The following is a 14,888-nucleotide window of genomic DNA, read 5'->3' as shown; positions in this document are numbered from 1 at the left end:
GCAGAACATGAAACAGCCTCTGCTCAAGTGATGCGGGGTCTAACACTGACCAGGCAAAGACAGGCAGCTGGAGGGAGGGGTGTGAGATAAAGAAATGGGAGGATGTCTCAGAGTTATTCAATAAAAAGCCAGAAATAGACCTTCCTTCTCCCTCCTCCAGCCTGCATGGTTTCAGGACTCAAATCAAGAAAGGCACATGAGACACGTACTTGAATGCCTTTGAGGACCTGCTGGGATCTAAGTGACTTAGATCTATGTGAACTAAGTGTAACTCAACAGTCAGGCTTTAGAAAAGCAGCATGGGTGCTTCATCCAACAACTCAGCATTTTGCAGTATTGGGCCACTTTTTTCCTCATTTGTTAAGCTCATGTTATAAGGACAGAAAGGCATCTGCAGCAGTAACTACAAAGTCCCCTTCCAAAGCGACTCGAACTGCCCTAATTCTTAGTAAAAGCTTATCTTTCATTTGTGCACACATGCTTTATCTGGTGGGGAGTGAGAAGCCATCCTGCCATGGTTGTGGCTGGTCCCGAAATGCTCTGAAAGCACAGTTCAGCTGCCTGAGAGGGTTCTCACCTTGGCCAGGGTTTGCTTTTCCATTGCAGAGGTGTCCTTGCCATTCCTACTCCACTTCCCTGGAGGAGACTTATGCCCAACTCAGACACATCAATGCACAGAAGGGTCCTGCAGATGCCTGTATTTTTCTGATGCCATGTTTCAATCCCATTTCAGAGGTGCATATCAAAACCAGGAGTGAGAACATTTCTTTTTCCCCCAAAGCATAAGGCTAGGCTGCAAACCAAGCCCTCTGTAACAAGACCTGTGCTTCATCTAAACAGCAGAGGGCATGTTTACTCCAAGACAAGCAGCTCAGCATTTTGTAAACACTTCATGGCACCTCTTGGTCACTGAGTTAAAATAAAATATTGACACATTTGCACATGCTGATAGTAGAGTCAGCAGCATGTTCCTTGCTCCTTTACTCAAAAAAAAAAACCCCAAAAAACGATTCCCAGACATTAGTTCAGAGAAATTAAGCCAACTCCAATTTGCAGGAAAAGATCTATCACTCATCTCTGACTAGGTCAACTTTTACTTTGAGACAAGCTCATGGTGTTACCAGCCTCTCCTTCCCCAAAAGAGAAACAAATTAACAAGAGGAAGTTCCTGATAAAATGAGCAAATAAGGATTCCATCACACATGGATAGATGCCAGCAAAGAAAAAATATAATTTAAAATGGCATCTGGTGAAATGTCTGGCTCAGCTACCTTTGAGACTGATGGAGAAGCCACAAGGAATGGTGACTGCTGTACAGTCAGAAGACCTCTCATCCTCATCAGATTCCTGCTGCAAGGCCTTAATGGCTGGCTGCTTCCATGGTTGAGGCTGTCGGATGTCTCTCTACTCCAGGCACCACTTCATAGCGCTGTACCCCTTCCTGCACGTGAAGTGTTACATCTTGCTTTTCCAAAAGCTAAACCACCATGTCTGTGCTGCCATCTCAGGCTATGTCACACCTGGTGAGCCACCTTCCTGATCTGTCTCAACAATCCCTGGCCACTCAGGGCAGGGCAGCAGCACAGTGGTGTTGCCCATGGAGGCTGTCCCAGGGAAACTCAGGGAGTTCTCAGGATTGTAATCATTCACATTGTAATAACAGGCCAGGAAAGGCTTTCCTTCCAGTATTGTACAAGATTTTGCCACGACAGTATGTTAGATCTGCTCTGGAGATGGACAACCTCAGGCAAGGGGTGAAGGTATTTGCCTAAAGCACTTGGGAATTCTTGGCCTGAGCTGAGTATTGACTTGGAGCCAATGCTGTATCCACCAAGCTGTTACTTACTCAACACAGTATTCATCCTTACAGGACGTTTCCTAGTGCTTATCTTGCTTTAAGTGTCTCTGAGTAGTTCTAAAATGCGAAAATGACATTAACTGAAAAAAGCAGATTAAGAAGCCCAACATATGTACCTTGGCAACAGCCCAGCTCACTAATCTAATGATGGCACTTCCAGTGACTCAGGGTGGGCCTGGGTTTCATCTTTCCTAAGACAGAGGAACAAATGCTACAGGCTCAGTGACAGACGTGTGTCCACCAGCAGTACTTGTATCACGCTGCAGTTGGAGTCCTGCTTTACAAAACAAGATGTGTGGGGTTGATGTGTGGGGTCCATCCCAAAGCCGGGAGAAGCTGCTGCTGGATTCAGTGAGATTTAGCTCAGTCAGACCTTCAGACTGCTGGAAGATCATACACTTAGACAGGAGAGGTAGCCCAATGGGATCTGCACAGCTGACTTATGACCCCCTTAGCATTATCGAAACCCAGTGAGACTTTATGACACAGAATTGTAGGACAATTAGTTGTGTCACTGTCCAGGACCCCAGACTCGGGTGTGGATGATATTTGCTGATTCACAAGGGCATACACCTTATTCCCAGAAGTGGAGTTCTCTGTCTCTGTGCAATTAACTACAGACATGTGAAAAGGGAGTCTCCAATCTTCCTTAAATATAGGTTACTCCTATCACTCACGTGGCTACACATGTTCCTTAAGTGCCTGCTCCTACACTCACATATTTAATAGATGACATTGTGCCTTCTGTTTTGTGAAACTACAGCATAAAGCAGAAAACTAGAGGTAAAAATCACACTTCATTTCCACCCTCATGCACTTTCATTACATATTAATAAACAAAGAGGAAAAAAAACCAGTCATCAAGAGATACTATTTCTAGTTAAAGCTACAATGAATGGGAAGTTCTCTGAGGCCAGCATGTCCCTGTGTGGGCAAAACCCCAGTAATGGCATTTTTAGCTCCTTTAAGCAGTGTCCCCCAGAATTTCAGTTTCCTACTCTCATGATGTATGTTTTCCACATCTCTTTCTGACTGTGTGTCCCCTTGAAACAAAGGCAAAGTGCTTCAGAAATCTGGAATCTACTGAATGGAATTTACTGTGGTATTTCATAAATAGCAAGCCAAGCAAGATCTGAAAAGCCACAGTACCTGAGGGACTTCATGGATACTATGACCAGCTTACCAACTTCTTACACAGTGAGTAGGTTGGAGGCAAATTGCACCGAGACTTCCGTATAATTAATAGGTCTGCTTTGCATTTAGAGACTGCTCTCTCTGTTTCAGCACTGCGTGCACGTTCTCATGCACAGTGGGAGGAAGAGGGATGTCAGGGGTGACAGCCCTATAGGAGAAGCCAGGTGACTTGCCCTGTTATTACCTGGCTGTAATGACAGCTACAGACGACTCCACCTTAATGACACAGGAAGGGCCTCATGCACCTCTGAATGTTGATGGCTGGGACACAGCTCTCCTAACAGCACTCCCAGTGTCTATCAGTAGGCTCCATCACAGGCCTAGCCAAGTGTGAGGACAAGGTCTTCCCCCTCCTTGGGCAGCTGGTCACATTTTCTCCAGCTGCCCTGGGAGGTCACCAGTGGCTCTGCTGGGACGTACCATGCAGAGAAGGGAAAGGAAAGCCAGGTGAGATGGTGATGTTCACTGTACACACAGGCTGGGGTGGAGGGGTAGCACAGCTGTTTAACAGTTATTTAAGCCTAGTACACAAAATCTAGAACACTGATGAAGCCCTGAACCAGACTCAGGTGGTGGAAGTAGTTTTTCTTGCCTCTGTTTTAATGAGAAAAGACTTTGGCTTCCAAGGCTGTAATAAAGGTAATTTCTTGTAACACATTTGAAAAGGAGAATCAAAACACTCAAAATGAAAGGAAAGGGAAAACACCATGGCTCCCAGTAGGTGAATAGCCCAGACCTTTACAGACTAGACTTTTTCATGGCCTCTTCTAGGTCTTCACGAGCATTTATGAGCCTGACCTTGCTTTGCTCACTCCGGATGATTTTGTTTAGTTTATACTGGGTACCAGCAATCCCCTGCACCCAGGATTTCTTAGTCAGACCAATAAGCTGACCACACTCACTCCAGGCTGCAAATGTACTAAAACCAGCACAAGGCAAGGGCCATGCTGCTCCTTGGAGGACAGTGTGACCTTAGCAAGTCACCCCCACAATTGTTCTCTTAATTTCTCTCCCTCTGCCATTTTAAACGTTTGCTCAGCCCCAGAGAGTTTTTCTCAGAAGCCAATTTGAGCTTTCCAAGCCATGAGGAACAGTGTGGCTCCTGGGGACTTCAGTACAGTGATGCTGGCACCTCCAGCCAGTGACCTGGGAGATACAGGATGTGGTTTCTGAGTGTAAATCGAGTCATACACCAGGCACACAGTTACTCCCCCAATAACAGATTGATACCATGGCTAAGACTTCACATTAATGTCTTTTGATTTAAATAGAAAGGTTTTTTTCTCCTGAACTTCAGAACAGTAGACTGCACCATGGTAAAAACCCAAATCAAACAATCAAAAAGACCCATGTGGACTTTGCTGGAACTAAACAGAAATGCCAATACTGTAGGACTCAGATACGCCCACTGGCAATTTTAAAACATCTGTTTTTCCTCCTATTGAGCAAAGTCAAAACACAGAAATCCTCTTCAAAAAGAACAATGATTCTCACCCAGCTCTGTACAATACACCTGTGTCTCAGCCACCTGTTACCCCACAGGGCAATTTTCAGTGAGTGAAAGCTTGCACAGACTCCCATGCAGTAACTGGGCACTGCCTTTTAACAAACACATACATTTCTCGTTGTTCCCTGTGACTGGCAAAACGCTCTTTGAAAATGTAAACACACTCCTGAGAATAATGCAGCTTTAGTGGTAAGGACCATTCAATCTCCAGGATGTCAGCTGGGTCAAAAGCTTTCCTTTAGTACATATCCCAACACAATTGAAATAAAAGCAACCTTTCAGGTTAACAGCTAAGGTGGTGCACCTCAAAACACTTCTCCCTCTTCTTTTTTTTTCCTTCCAGGAGAAGGATCAGCTTTCTTTTGCAGGATGTTTATAGTGCAGCCTGGCCAACAGCATCCGGGAGATCTGCTAGGACACAGATATCCCTGCTCTCTAGTGACCTGGCCTGTCATTGCCACAAAATTACTATGTCTCTGAACCATGTCCTTGCCTGTTTCAGCAGGAACCTCTTTCAGCCTTGGTACAATGTACAGAAATCCTTGGCGTGGTCACTACACAGAAAAAAAAATGGATCCTGCAAGATATGGACTTAGGAGAACCAGATATATGACTGTTCATCATTTTAACCTCCTTCAGGGTCTCTCAACAAGGCACTCCACTAGAACTGGTGGTTTCACACTGGAAAAAGAGTAGCATAATGTACCATGATTTGAGTTCACCTATTTGCATCAGCTTTGCCTGTGGTATGAGTACATTCACACAACTGGTTTTACCATTCTCCTTCAGTATTCTGACAGAAATGCAATTTCCCACTCTTTTAGAAGAAAAACGAAACATTGTCTTTTCTGATTTTCTAGATAGTTTAAAGCGCTGGTTGTGGTACAACAACATTTGCTCCAGTGATTTATAACAGAGGCCTGACCAGCAGCTCAGCCAGGGCAAGGGTTGTTTTTAACATAAAAAGCTGCTATGTTTATCAGAGTTGACACACATGCATTATTGTTGGAATGAGGTACCAGGTGGGAAACAGTGACTGAAGGTGACTACACGAGCCTCTAGCTCAGCAGGAGCTTGTTCCTCAGCTTCCTCCACTGTTCCCACCACAAAGGCAGCCCAAACTCCAGCCCTTGGCAAACCCAGAATCGTTGCTTTGTGTGACTCACACTGAATTGGCACACATGTCTGCAAATGATACAGACCCACCAGCTCCCCTTTCAGCAAAGGCATTTCAAAACGGAAAATTTTCTTGGGAAAAAAATAATCACAAGGATGATTGTCTCTACCTCCATGCTAGTATTGGGGTCAAGGTCATCACACTCTGATTCCTCTGAGCTGTTTGTCTCCTTGTTTGGCAGCATGAAGAGGAAGAAAGAGAACAAGAGATTAGAAAAGAGATTGGTTAGTCAGGGCAGAGCAGCACAGTTGTGAGCAGCATGGAAATGGGTAACAGTAGAGAAAATGCTCCTAAAAAAAACCAAACTAAAAACAAACTGACAACAGAACAAGGGAAGCAAGGGCAAAGACATGCGTTTGCCAAAGAAGCAGCAGTGATTCTGCAGTTTGTTCAGGTAGTATAAACAAGGAGGAAGCAAGAGGAGGAAGAACTGTGCCACCATGCTGGAGCAACTGCTTCCCTCGGGCCCAGTCCTTCCTCGGCGCTGCAGGGCGGCTGCACGGTGGGTGCCAGGGTGCCTGGGTTGCAGTGGCAGGTTCCTCCCTTTGCACATGCCAGGGCTATTTCACTAGGCTTGTAAGACTGAAAGCCTCTGCAAAGGAAAACACTTAATCATGGGCTCTTCTGGAGAGGGGTGGATCCAAAGGACATGCTCAAGTGCTTTCCTGAATCAAGGCTGGGCTTTGGTTGTGTCAAAATCACAACAAGTGTTTGCTTGCCTCTGTTTCCCTCTGGGGGGAAAGCCCCAGATGAGTCCTGAGTAGGCCTCATGGTCGGTATATAGGGATGGATCCTCTGAGTTGGAGCACAGTAGTCAGGCACCCAGAGCAGAAGATGGAGCTTAACCCCACAGTTCTCAACCTTTTCCATACTGGGAGATCTCAGAGAGAGAGAGAGAGAGACGCAGACACACACACACACACACACGAATAGACACACACGAGACCCTCTCCTGGCAAGACAGAGTCAGCATCTCTGCCCTGTCTGTTTAACATGGAAAGAAAAAGGTCATTGAGACCATCTCCCTGGACCAAAAACCTTAAGCATCTCAAGGTTGGGAACCCCTTATCTTGAGATGTGGTGAAATATTGGCCTAAAGAAAACTCATCAACTTCAGCAAGGCCATTGGTTCATCCAGTGGCTTTCTCACTGCTGCAGCTGCTCTGATGGAGCTGCAGATTAGGCTAGATCAGAGGTCTGTAAATCACTAACGTCCCAATTTTAAGCTATTTAATCACGTATATAGTTGGGTTTTTTAATGAAGATTACTTACTTGCATGTGGGATGCCAGGAAAAAGAAAACAAAAAACAAAGGCTGCATTTTATCTTGCATGCAAAAATCCTGCTAAAATGGATACTACAAAAAAGGAAAAAAAAAAAAAGAGATAACTAAAGTTGAAAAAAAAAATTCAACAAAAAAACCAAAACCCAAACTCAAAATTGCCACCCCCTCCCTCTCTCAGGAGAGGATACTATAGGGGGTGGAAAGGATGGGAAGCAGGAGAGCAGCACAGAGTTTTCAGATGGCCTTACTCACTTTAACAGAGACTTTGTTCCCCAGAATATCCTTGGATTTACGTGGCCCATTGGCTTCATTTTTGCCACTGCTCTCCTTTTCCGCCCGCTTTCTCATGCGTAGGGTATGCCATGAACATGACTTCCTGTTGTACCAAAAAACGCAGCAATCAAATGGCAAATCATAGAAGGAAGGAAGGATTTGGAAAGGGGAACCAGCATCCACATTTGCAATTACTGCAATTCCCTAGAAGGTGAAAGCCCCCAGCAATATGCCTGTCTTAATCTCAGCAATGAGAGTTGAAGTTAAAAACCAAAGAGTTCTGCGAAGCAGATGTTGTGCCACAGTTGCTGTTCAAATGCATGGAGCAGGAAAAAAATGTCCATGATGGAAGCATAGGCAACTAGAACTTGGTCATCTGGTTTAAGGGACTTTATCTTGCATTGCCAGAAATAGAAATTTATTTCAATTTTGCTACAGTTAAAAGACCAATTTGGTCCTCAGTTTTGTTGGTTAAAAGCAGTGAAACAAATATAAATACTTAAGAATGGTCTTAATATATTACTCAGTACAGCACATAAAAAAATCTAAGAAATTCAAGGTGTTGCTTGCTACATGTTGCTCAGAACACAAATAGCTCAATAAATAGGAGCTGCATCATTAACTTTCCAAGATATAAGTCATTTCCTAGAATGACGTGTTCTGTGCCTCTCAAGACCAAGAATTTCCCATCTGATTTTGCCAATCCAGTTAGAGAGGACATCAGTCAGCCCATGGGTTTTGGCTAGCATCACAGCAGGCACCATTTCCAGCACATTTTTCACTTCTTATTACTGCTCCTATGACCTTATTCTTGGAAAAGAACAATAAAAGACTATGTCACCCTTTGTAAGAGCAATGCTGTGTTGACAACAGAAATTGCATATCAAAGCAGACATAAAAATTAAGAAAAAAACAAACCACTTCTGGATATGGATTTCATTTAGTTTAAATAGTGGACAGGTTGGGGGGGAATTTGGGAAGGGGTATGTTGTCTAAAACATAAAGCTCTCAAAACAGCAGGGTGATGAGCTGGGATCCAGGTTCAAAGCATCTGCCCACCTTCAAGTCATGCAAATTCGATTTGCATGTTTAAGCCCAATGTTTGGCACATGTCACGTCTACAGTACCTTGACACATTTTACAAAGCAAGTTGCATGTAATCCAAGGATCACCTGCGATGCCAATAAAACGCAGTATGTTAGCAAGGTAGGACTCAAAGGATGCCCCACACAGCCGACGCTCCCCCAAGGACACTGGGTCTGATTCCTAAGCGTTTTCTGGTTATACTTCAGCACCTGATGGGAGCTGTACAATAGCTCAATTAAACAAAAAGCAAATGCTGCCACTGACACAAAACTGAACTGGGTCATGTCGACTTTTTTTGCCACCAGGATCAGTGTCTCCAGTGCACACGGTTGGCACGGGCAGTCATGTCTGAGCACAAGGAGCACCAGAGCACCCTGCAAGTCTCAGCCAGACAGTAAGTGCTGACTGGTATTTGGGCGTTTCTGGAGAAGGTCCAAATGAGATGTGCAGAAGTTATCCAACACTTCAGGACAGTTACGTTTTCCTTTAAGATATGGTAAGAGTCAAGGACATGGCTGATGAACTCCCTGACCTGTCCGTGAATAATACATGGTGACAACACTACTGGATTACCATGTATTTTGTGTACAGTATTTGTTAAGAAACAATTTTATTACTTAAACTAATTAGTCAGTATGATCTGGCAGACTAGATAGGGTTGAAGATAACACCAGCTCCAGGTTGTTTTTTACCCATAGGACTCCTATTATTCAAGTCTGATTTTGTTTTCAGAATTGTTTTTAGCTGTTTGAGTCTGAAAACAGTATTTAGGACTTTAAATCTCACTGCAGTAAGAAAGAGAGAAGTGCAATGTATGTGTCTTCCAATTTTGTTACACATTTCTGGCCACAATTCATCTGACTACAGAATTTCATGCAGAATTTTACTGTACAGCTGCCATGAAATCAGTCTTCACCAGGAGTCTGGTACAGTGGATGAATCTAAGGGCATGTGGTTGCATATTGTGGTTAGAGAGGAACCCAGGAATGGCCGTGGCGGATGTGCAAGAGACGTGCTAAGCAATTCCTTTGGCTTAACATGCAATTCCAGGTAGCATTCATTACTGACTGACAGGTAAAGTCACAATTTCTCTTAACTGAAACGGCAGCAGAGATCAAGTTATTATTTTTAGCGAATCTGTCACAAAATCTTTCCTCGTGTTCAATTCTGCGCCTTGAGGTACTTGTGTAAGGTAACACAATTTGTAGCATACATCATGCATTACCATCTAGTCATTTTAGATGTTAAAAGAAATCAACAGGTATTACTGAAAAGAGGGTTGTACCTTCTGTATTTAATACCAAAAAACCACTTTCTTGCATTAGTCATTTCAGACTGACAAAGTTCTAAAAATCAGAAAAGAAAAATATATATCCACACATTTGTTAAATAAGCAACAAAATATTATAAACAAAATTAAAAAAAACAAAACAAAACCAAAAAAAAGGGTCAAACTACTTCTTTTACCTCATTAAAACATGCTCAAGGTGAAAATTTATTTTACATATTTAAAATAGTACATTTAAAATTAGTTACATTACAGGTACAATGATGAACATTGCGACTATCCATTATATTGCACAACCTGACTTCATCAATATGAGTTTGTTTCTTTCCTTTTTTTTTTTTAAATAGTGCAAAATACTTTATACAGGAATGTACTTGGATGGGGGACTTGCAAACCAAAAAGTATATTACAAAAGTTACTGCAAACAGAAAAAAAATAAAACAAATCAAAACAAAATAAAAAAAAAGATACAAGCTGTACAAGGAAATTGCCATAGACAACAAAATCTCTCCTCCTTGAGAAGCAAGCCTCAGTCCAACACGGGGCCTGGATTTTTTTGTGGGGTTTTTTTTGCTAGATGCTGTTATAACCAATATATAGATTAGTAACTTAATACAACATAAATATAAGTCCAGTCCAAGCAGGTCCATGTCGGTGTAAAATGGTGTAACGTAAAGCATATCTTTAACCGTCTATGGTTTTATTTCTCTCCAAAGTATAAACAAACCCCCACAAAATGAAAATAAGCAAAACCCGAGCTATCCACCATGGCTGCCCGATGCTGCGGATTGACCGCTCAGTTTGTTCCAATGGCACTGTAGATTAAAATCAGCAGGAATGCCCTACCATTTGGGTTTGTTTATTTTTATTTATTATTTTTTTCCTCAAAAAATCCACACAGTGCTCCCAGCGAAGCCAACATGGCACTTACTTGATGCTTCCGTCGCTATTATCTGTGGTGGATTTAGTGAGGGGAGCCAAGATATTGCCAGGGATCCATCCTTCAGCGGCCGGAGAGTGGTCGTTTGCGGGCTGGTACACCAGGAACATGTTCTGCTGGTTGATAGCAAGGATCTGAACCACCTGTCCCTGATTCACACAGATCTCATCCTCCTTCAGTGCATAGTAATCTTTAATCACCACCATGGAAGAGGTCCCATTGCACCCTCCCAAATCAGGCTGTGAAAATGGACACAACAGAAACCGGTGAGCGGGCAGCGCTAAGGAACCCGTTTTTCTCAGCAGCAACCCCGATACTTTATTTCCAACAGAACCGTACCAGGGAAAAAGATACAAAACGCTTGAAGTTCACATTGGCAGAAAAGGATTTTAAGACTCTAAAAGGTAGCAATGATGTAGTAAAAACCAATTTCCTATTTCACATCAGATTTCACAGCTGCTAGCAACAGTGCCCCCGCATGTTCTTGTTTGTTGGGTGGTACAGATGAACCGTCTGTGCTGAGCCAAAGTGGGGGAAAGACCAATGAAGGTTCAACGTTAGAAGCTGAATGAATACTCGCACTAATATATAGGTCATACTGAAAGTGGCTTTGGCCAACCTCAGTCAGCAGCAGGGTTGAAACATTGCTGGTGGCTACTGACTCTTTGGTGGTTTGTGTGCAGTGCACATTCACCCAAATTATTAAAGTGCCAGACTTTCAGCTGGCACCTTGAGAGATGTTACGTGGGAAAAAAAAGAGTCTAAATTCTTTGAATACCAGCAGAGTAGACCTCTTCAGGAATGGGTGGTTAATGGATGTTAGAGAAGCCTGAGCATTGCTGCTGCCAGTACTACAAATGGATATCTAGTTCACCAGATCTGCAAGCACAGTGCCCTGAAAAACACTGGGCTCAGTGCTCCAGGGTCAGGCTGTGTATCCATTTTCCAGCTGACACACCATCCATCTGGATGGCAGTCTCTGTTTAATCCCAAATCCCATTTTCCACCATTGCTTCAGTATGTTGATTCCTGTTGACCTGGTTAGCTGATAGAGCTAACCTCACAGATAGTCTGAGGCATAAGAAATGGGCTATGAGATCATGTTTTATTAGATGAGCTCAGTACCTTGCTTTGTTCATACTTGTCTCCAGGCTGTGAGTGTTCATACCCTGTGCTGCCGTTGGAGGTAGATATCTTCAGAGGTGGGAGAGATGGGTTACGGCTTGTAGCCTTCAAAGGCTTCTCAGATCCCACTGGAATAGAGGAATGGGGTCTGCTGTTGGGCTGAGGGGCCCTCCCGGCCTGGGGCCTCAACACTGCTGAGCTGATCTCTTTGCGTTGGTACTCTATGGGCGACTGCAGCGCTGCAAGGGAGGACAAGGATTAGCCACATGCCTTCCACGGCCTTGCAAAGGGCTGCAGGGGGTGTGTGGAGTGATTCAAACAGAACAAGCTGCAAACTGAACAGCAACAGGAGATGCCACCCATGAAATCACATGGTGCATTCATGGCTACACAGCACACAAGTATGTTACATCCTGCTGTGCATGAACTGAACACAGCTACTGCAAAGAATGGCTTCTCTAACCAACACAGTGGGCTAAAATATACGTCTGCGTTCATGTTCTTTGAAATCATACAAATTAATCACATCCCCTAGTCAAAATAAATGAAAGCCTGAATAAGAGATGCATAGTACGTTTACAGTGAATTTTGCTAACATCAGAAAATACAGGCCAAGATCCCTAAGTCTCATTTGCGTATTCCCAAAAGTGCGACGACTAAATACTCTTTATACATGATGCACTGCAACTTGGCTTTCAATGTGCTTTTTACATTAAGTGCTTTGGTTCAAGGAAACTGCTGGAACTGACCAGCAAGTGAGAAAGTATAGACGGCTCCAAGACATTAACCCCAGCAGTCCAGGCCTCTCTAGAAAACACCCAACAGGCAACACTAAACAGCTTCATAAGCCTTAAAAAAAAAAAAGAGTCTGCTTGTGAGAGTGCATGTTTCATAGTCATGAAGAGAGCTTACACTGGAAAAAGAAAGGATAAAAATTCCAGATTGTAAAAAAATAAATAATTTGTTATGTTTGGAGGAGAAGGGATCAGGGCTGGAACTCACAATGAATGGGAAAGGAACAGATTTTCTGGGCTCAGACTATCATCTCCAGACCTTTGGGTTTGGTTTCTTGCATGTCATGTGGCTTTAATGGATGATTTATAGTCAATTAATACTGTGTACATGCATCAGACTAAACCTACTGGAATGCAGAGAGACTAGTCTAGCAAGAGGCAGACAGAGGACATAATGTCACAGCATCAGCCCCACCAGGGAACCACAACAGAAGGAATGTTTTTCCCAACAAGAGGAAAAGTAAAGAAAAACAGAAAGGCTCAGCACCACACAGTGTACTCTCTAGCATTCTCCTTCCAGAGAAAGGCAGAACAACTCCAAAAAGAAATCACTTCGTACTAAAGAACAAAAGAAAAAAAAAATCAAGGAGGATGCCAGATCACCATTTTCTTCATAAGGACACAAACATAGATCTGTAGCAATCTGGAAGATTAACTGGCTCCAAAACCTGCGTGGTGACCCTTGTCACAAAAGCAGATTGTATTTATGCCACAGTGACTGCCAGTTTCACTCGCTTACTTCAGCTGCAGCTGGAAATGTTTTGGTCCTGCTGCAGATCAGCCACAGAGGGCAAGGAAGGTTGGGCAGAACTTTGACAATGACTTTGCCAGTGACATTTTTCTATTGTATACAGCAGATTTAGCTCCAAGGTTTGTAGCAGTAAGATGTGAATGAATATTTATCAATCTATCTTGAAACAGTCTATTCTACTCGGTGCTTTTAAAAGGTATTTAGTTGAGCGTCTGCTTGTGATATTAATTCCACCGTTAACTATTGCAGTCATGCCTGGCTTCCAGCCTCCTGTCAAACATCTGTTAGTATTCTCAGAAGCTTCTGGCAAAATCAGTGTGTAGGTACTTGCATTTTCTCTTTCTCTCTCAACTTGCCCCCCAAAACATGATTAAAAAAAATGTACAGATGAATGGCATTTTCCTTACGAAATATATCCATCAGTCACATATTTTCTTTACAGTTTGATTCTTAAAGCAAAATGAAAGAACAGTCACAATAACCAGTCTTTTGGTGCACAGCCTGTTTCTCAAGCTTAGCAGCCTTTGCTTTTTCAAGGAAAAATATGAAAAATTTGAATATTACAGTGTAAGTGTACTAAGTTTTACATTTGTGAACTGTGGATGCTTTGAAGGTAGCCCTGTACTCTTTAGGGCTTCCCTATCAAAGAGAGAAACTCAAGAGACAGCTTGAGCAAGAACTCACAGAGAATATTTTGTTATTAAGTTTACACAGCACAGGCTCAGCATGGATTTAGTATGATTTTAAAGACAGAAAACATCTGCTTTAATGAAATGTAAAGCTAAAGAACGTATTTAAAGATTAGTCAGCCTCAATAAGATTACATTCTAAAAGCCACTTAAAATGTTCTGGACTGGACAGGCTCTACTGGATACAATATAATTTTCTTGGATTTATTTATAGGTTTAAGGTAAATCCTTAAGCTTGCGTTTTAATATAAATCTATTTTTACTTTTAGCTTCAAAGATAGTGATGATTGTGTTCCTATCCCATCAAATTGCTTGCTGGTCTCACAGAAGATGGGCTAAATAGGGTATATGAAGATGCTTCAGTAGAAAAAGGGTCTCACAGGGCAGTAAGTCCTGGAAGGATAAGAGCGAATATATCAAAAATAAAAAAAAAAAGCAATAAAGATGTGGAAGGAAAAGAAAATGCCTGCATCAGTGCCTCTGGAGTTCTCACAAGGTTTTTTTAAAAAAAGTCTGTAGCTAAATATTAGTGGAGCTTATTTCTATTCCAATAATTCCTCATTTAGAGCCAACTGCACTGGCACAAAACCATCCAGGTTTTGATACCAGCTGCTCAAATTAGAGAATTTAAGACCGCTCATCCCACCAGTATATTTAAGGAATCATTTTACAATGGTTGCATGATCCCCTCTCTATTCCAAGTCATGAAAACCCAATACCAAGTGGTGGCATCATGGGTGAAACCCTATTTCCCTTCTCAGCCCAGCAGTAGTTTCTGAACTGTCACAAACAATTTTTGAATGTAACCCCTTTCCAGTTAACTTCTCAAAAGTAAAATTAAGCTGACTTAAAATTTTAAAAATCTACACGTTGAAGAAAAGGGAACTTTTGCTTTGATGTGAGCTGCAAGAGCCTTTTTCA

The 14,888-nt window shown here is 42.6% G+C and overlaps 1 protein-coding gene across 2 annotated transcripts in view; it reads right to left on the bottom strand.

Annotated features, from left to right (window-relative positions):
- KALRN (kalirin RhoGEF kinase) overlaps nucleotides 1-14,888 on the bottom strand; it is a 512,316-nt gene that overhangs the window by 22,680 nt on the left and 474,748 nt on the right. The window contains exons 50-53 of one of the 2 annotated variants that reach the window (XM_027679018.1): nucleotides 11,734-11,972; nucleotides 10,600-10,847; nucleotides 7,274-7,397; nucleotides 5,846-5,905 (exon numbers count right to left, since the gene is read on the bottom strand). In XM_027679018.1, the coding sequence (XP_027534819.1) occupies nucleotides 5,846-5,905; nucleotides 7,274-7,397; nucleotides 10,600-10,847; nucleotides 11,734-11,972 (671 nt within the window). Of the gene's footprint in view, nucleotides 1-5,845; nucleotides 5,906-7,273; nucleotides 7,398-9,644; nucleotides 10,848-11,733; nucleotides 11,973-14,888 lie in introns of those variants that run through there. The other variant, XM_027679021.1, reaches the window with a different exon arrangement.

This window comes from Neopelma chrysocephalum, unplaced genomic scaffold, assembly GCF_003984885.1.
Source record: "Neopelma chrysocephalum unplaced genomic scaffold, ASM398488v2 Primary Assembly neopelma1_44, whole genome shotgun sequence".
NCBI classification, from domain to species: domain Eukaryota; kingdom Metazoa; phylum Chordata; class Aves; order Passeriformes; family Pipridae; genus Neopelma; species Neopelma chrysocephalum.
This window is presented reverse-complemented; position numbering and strand designations above follow the sequence as displayed.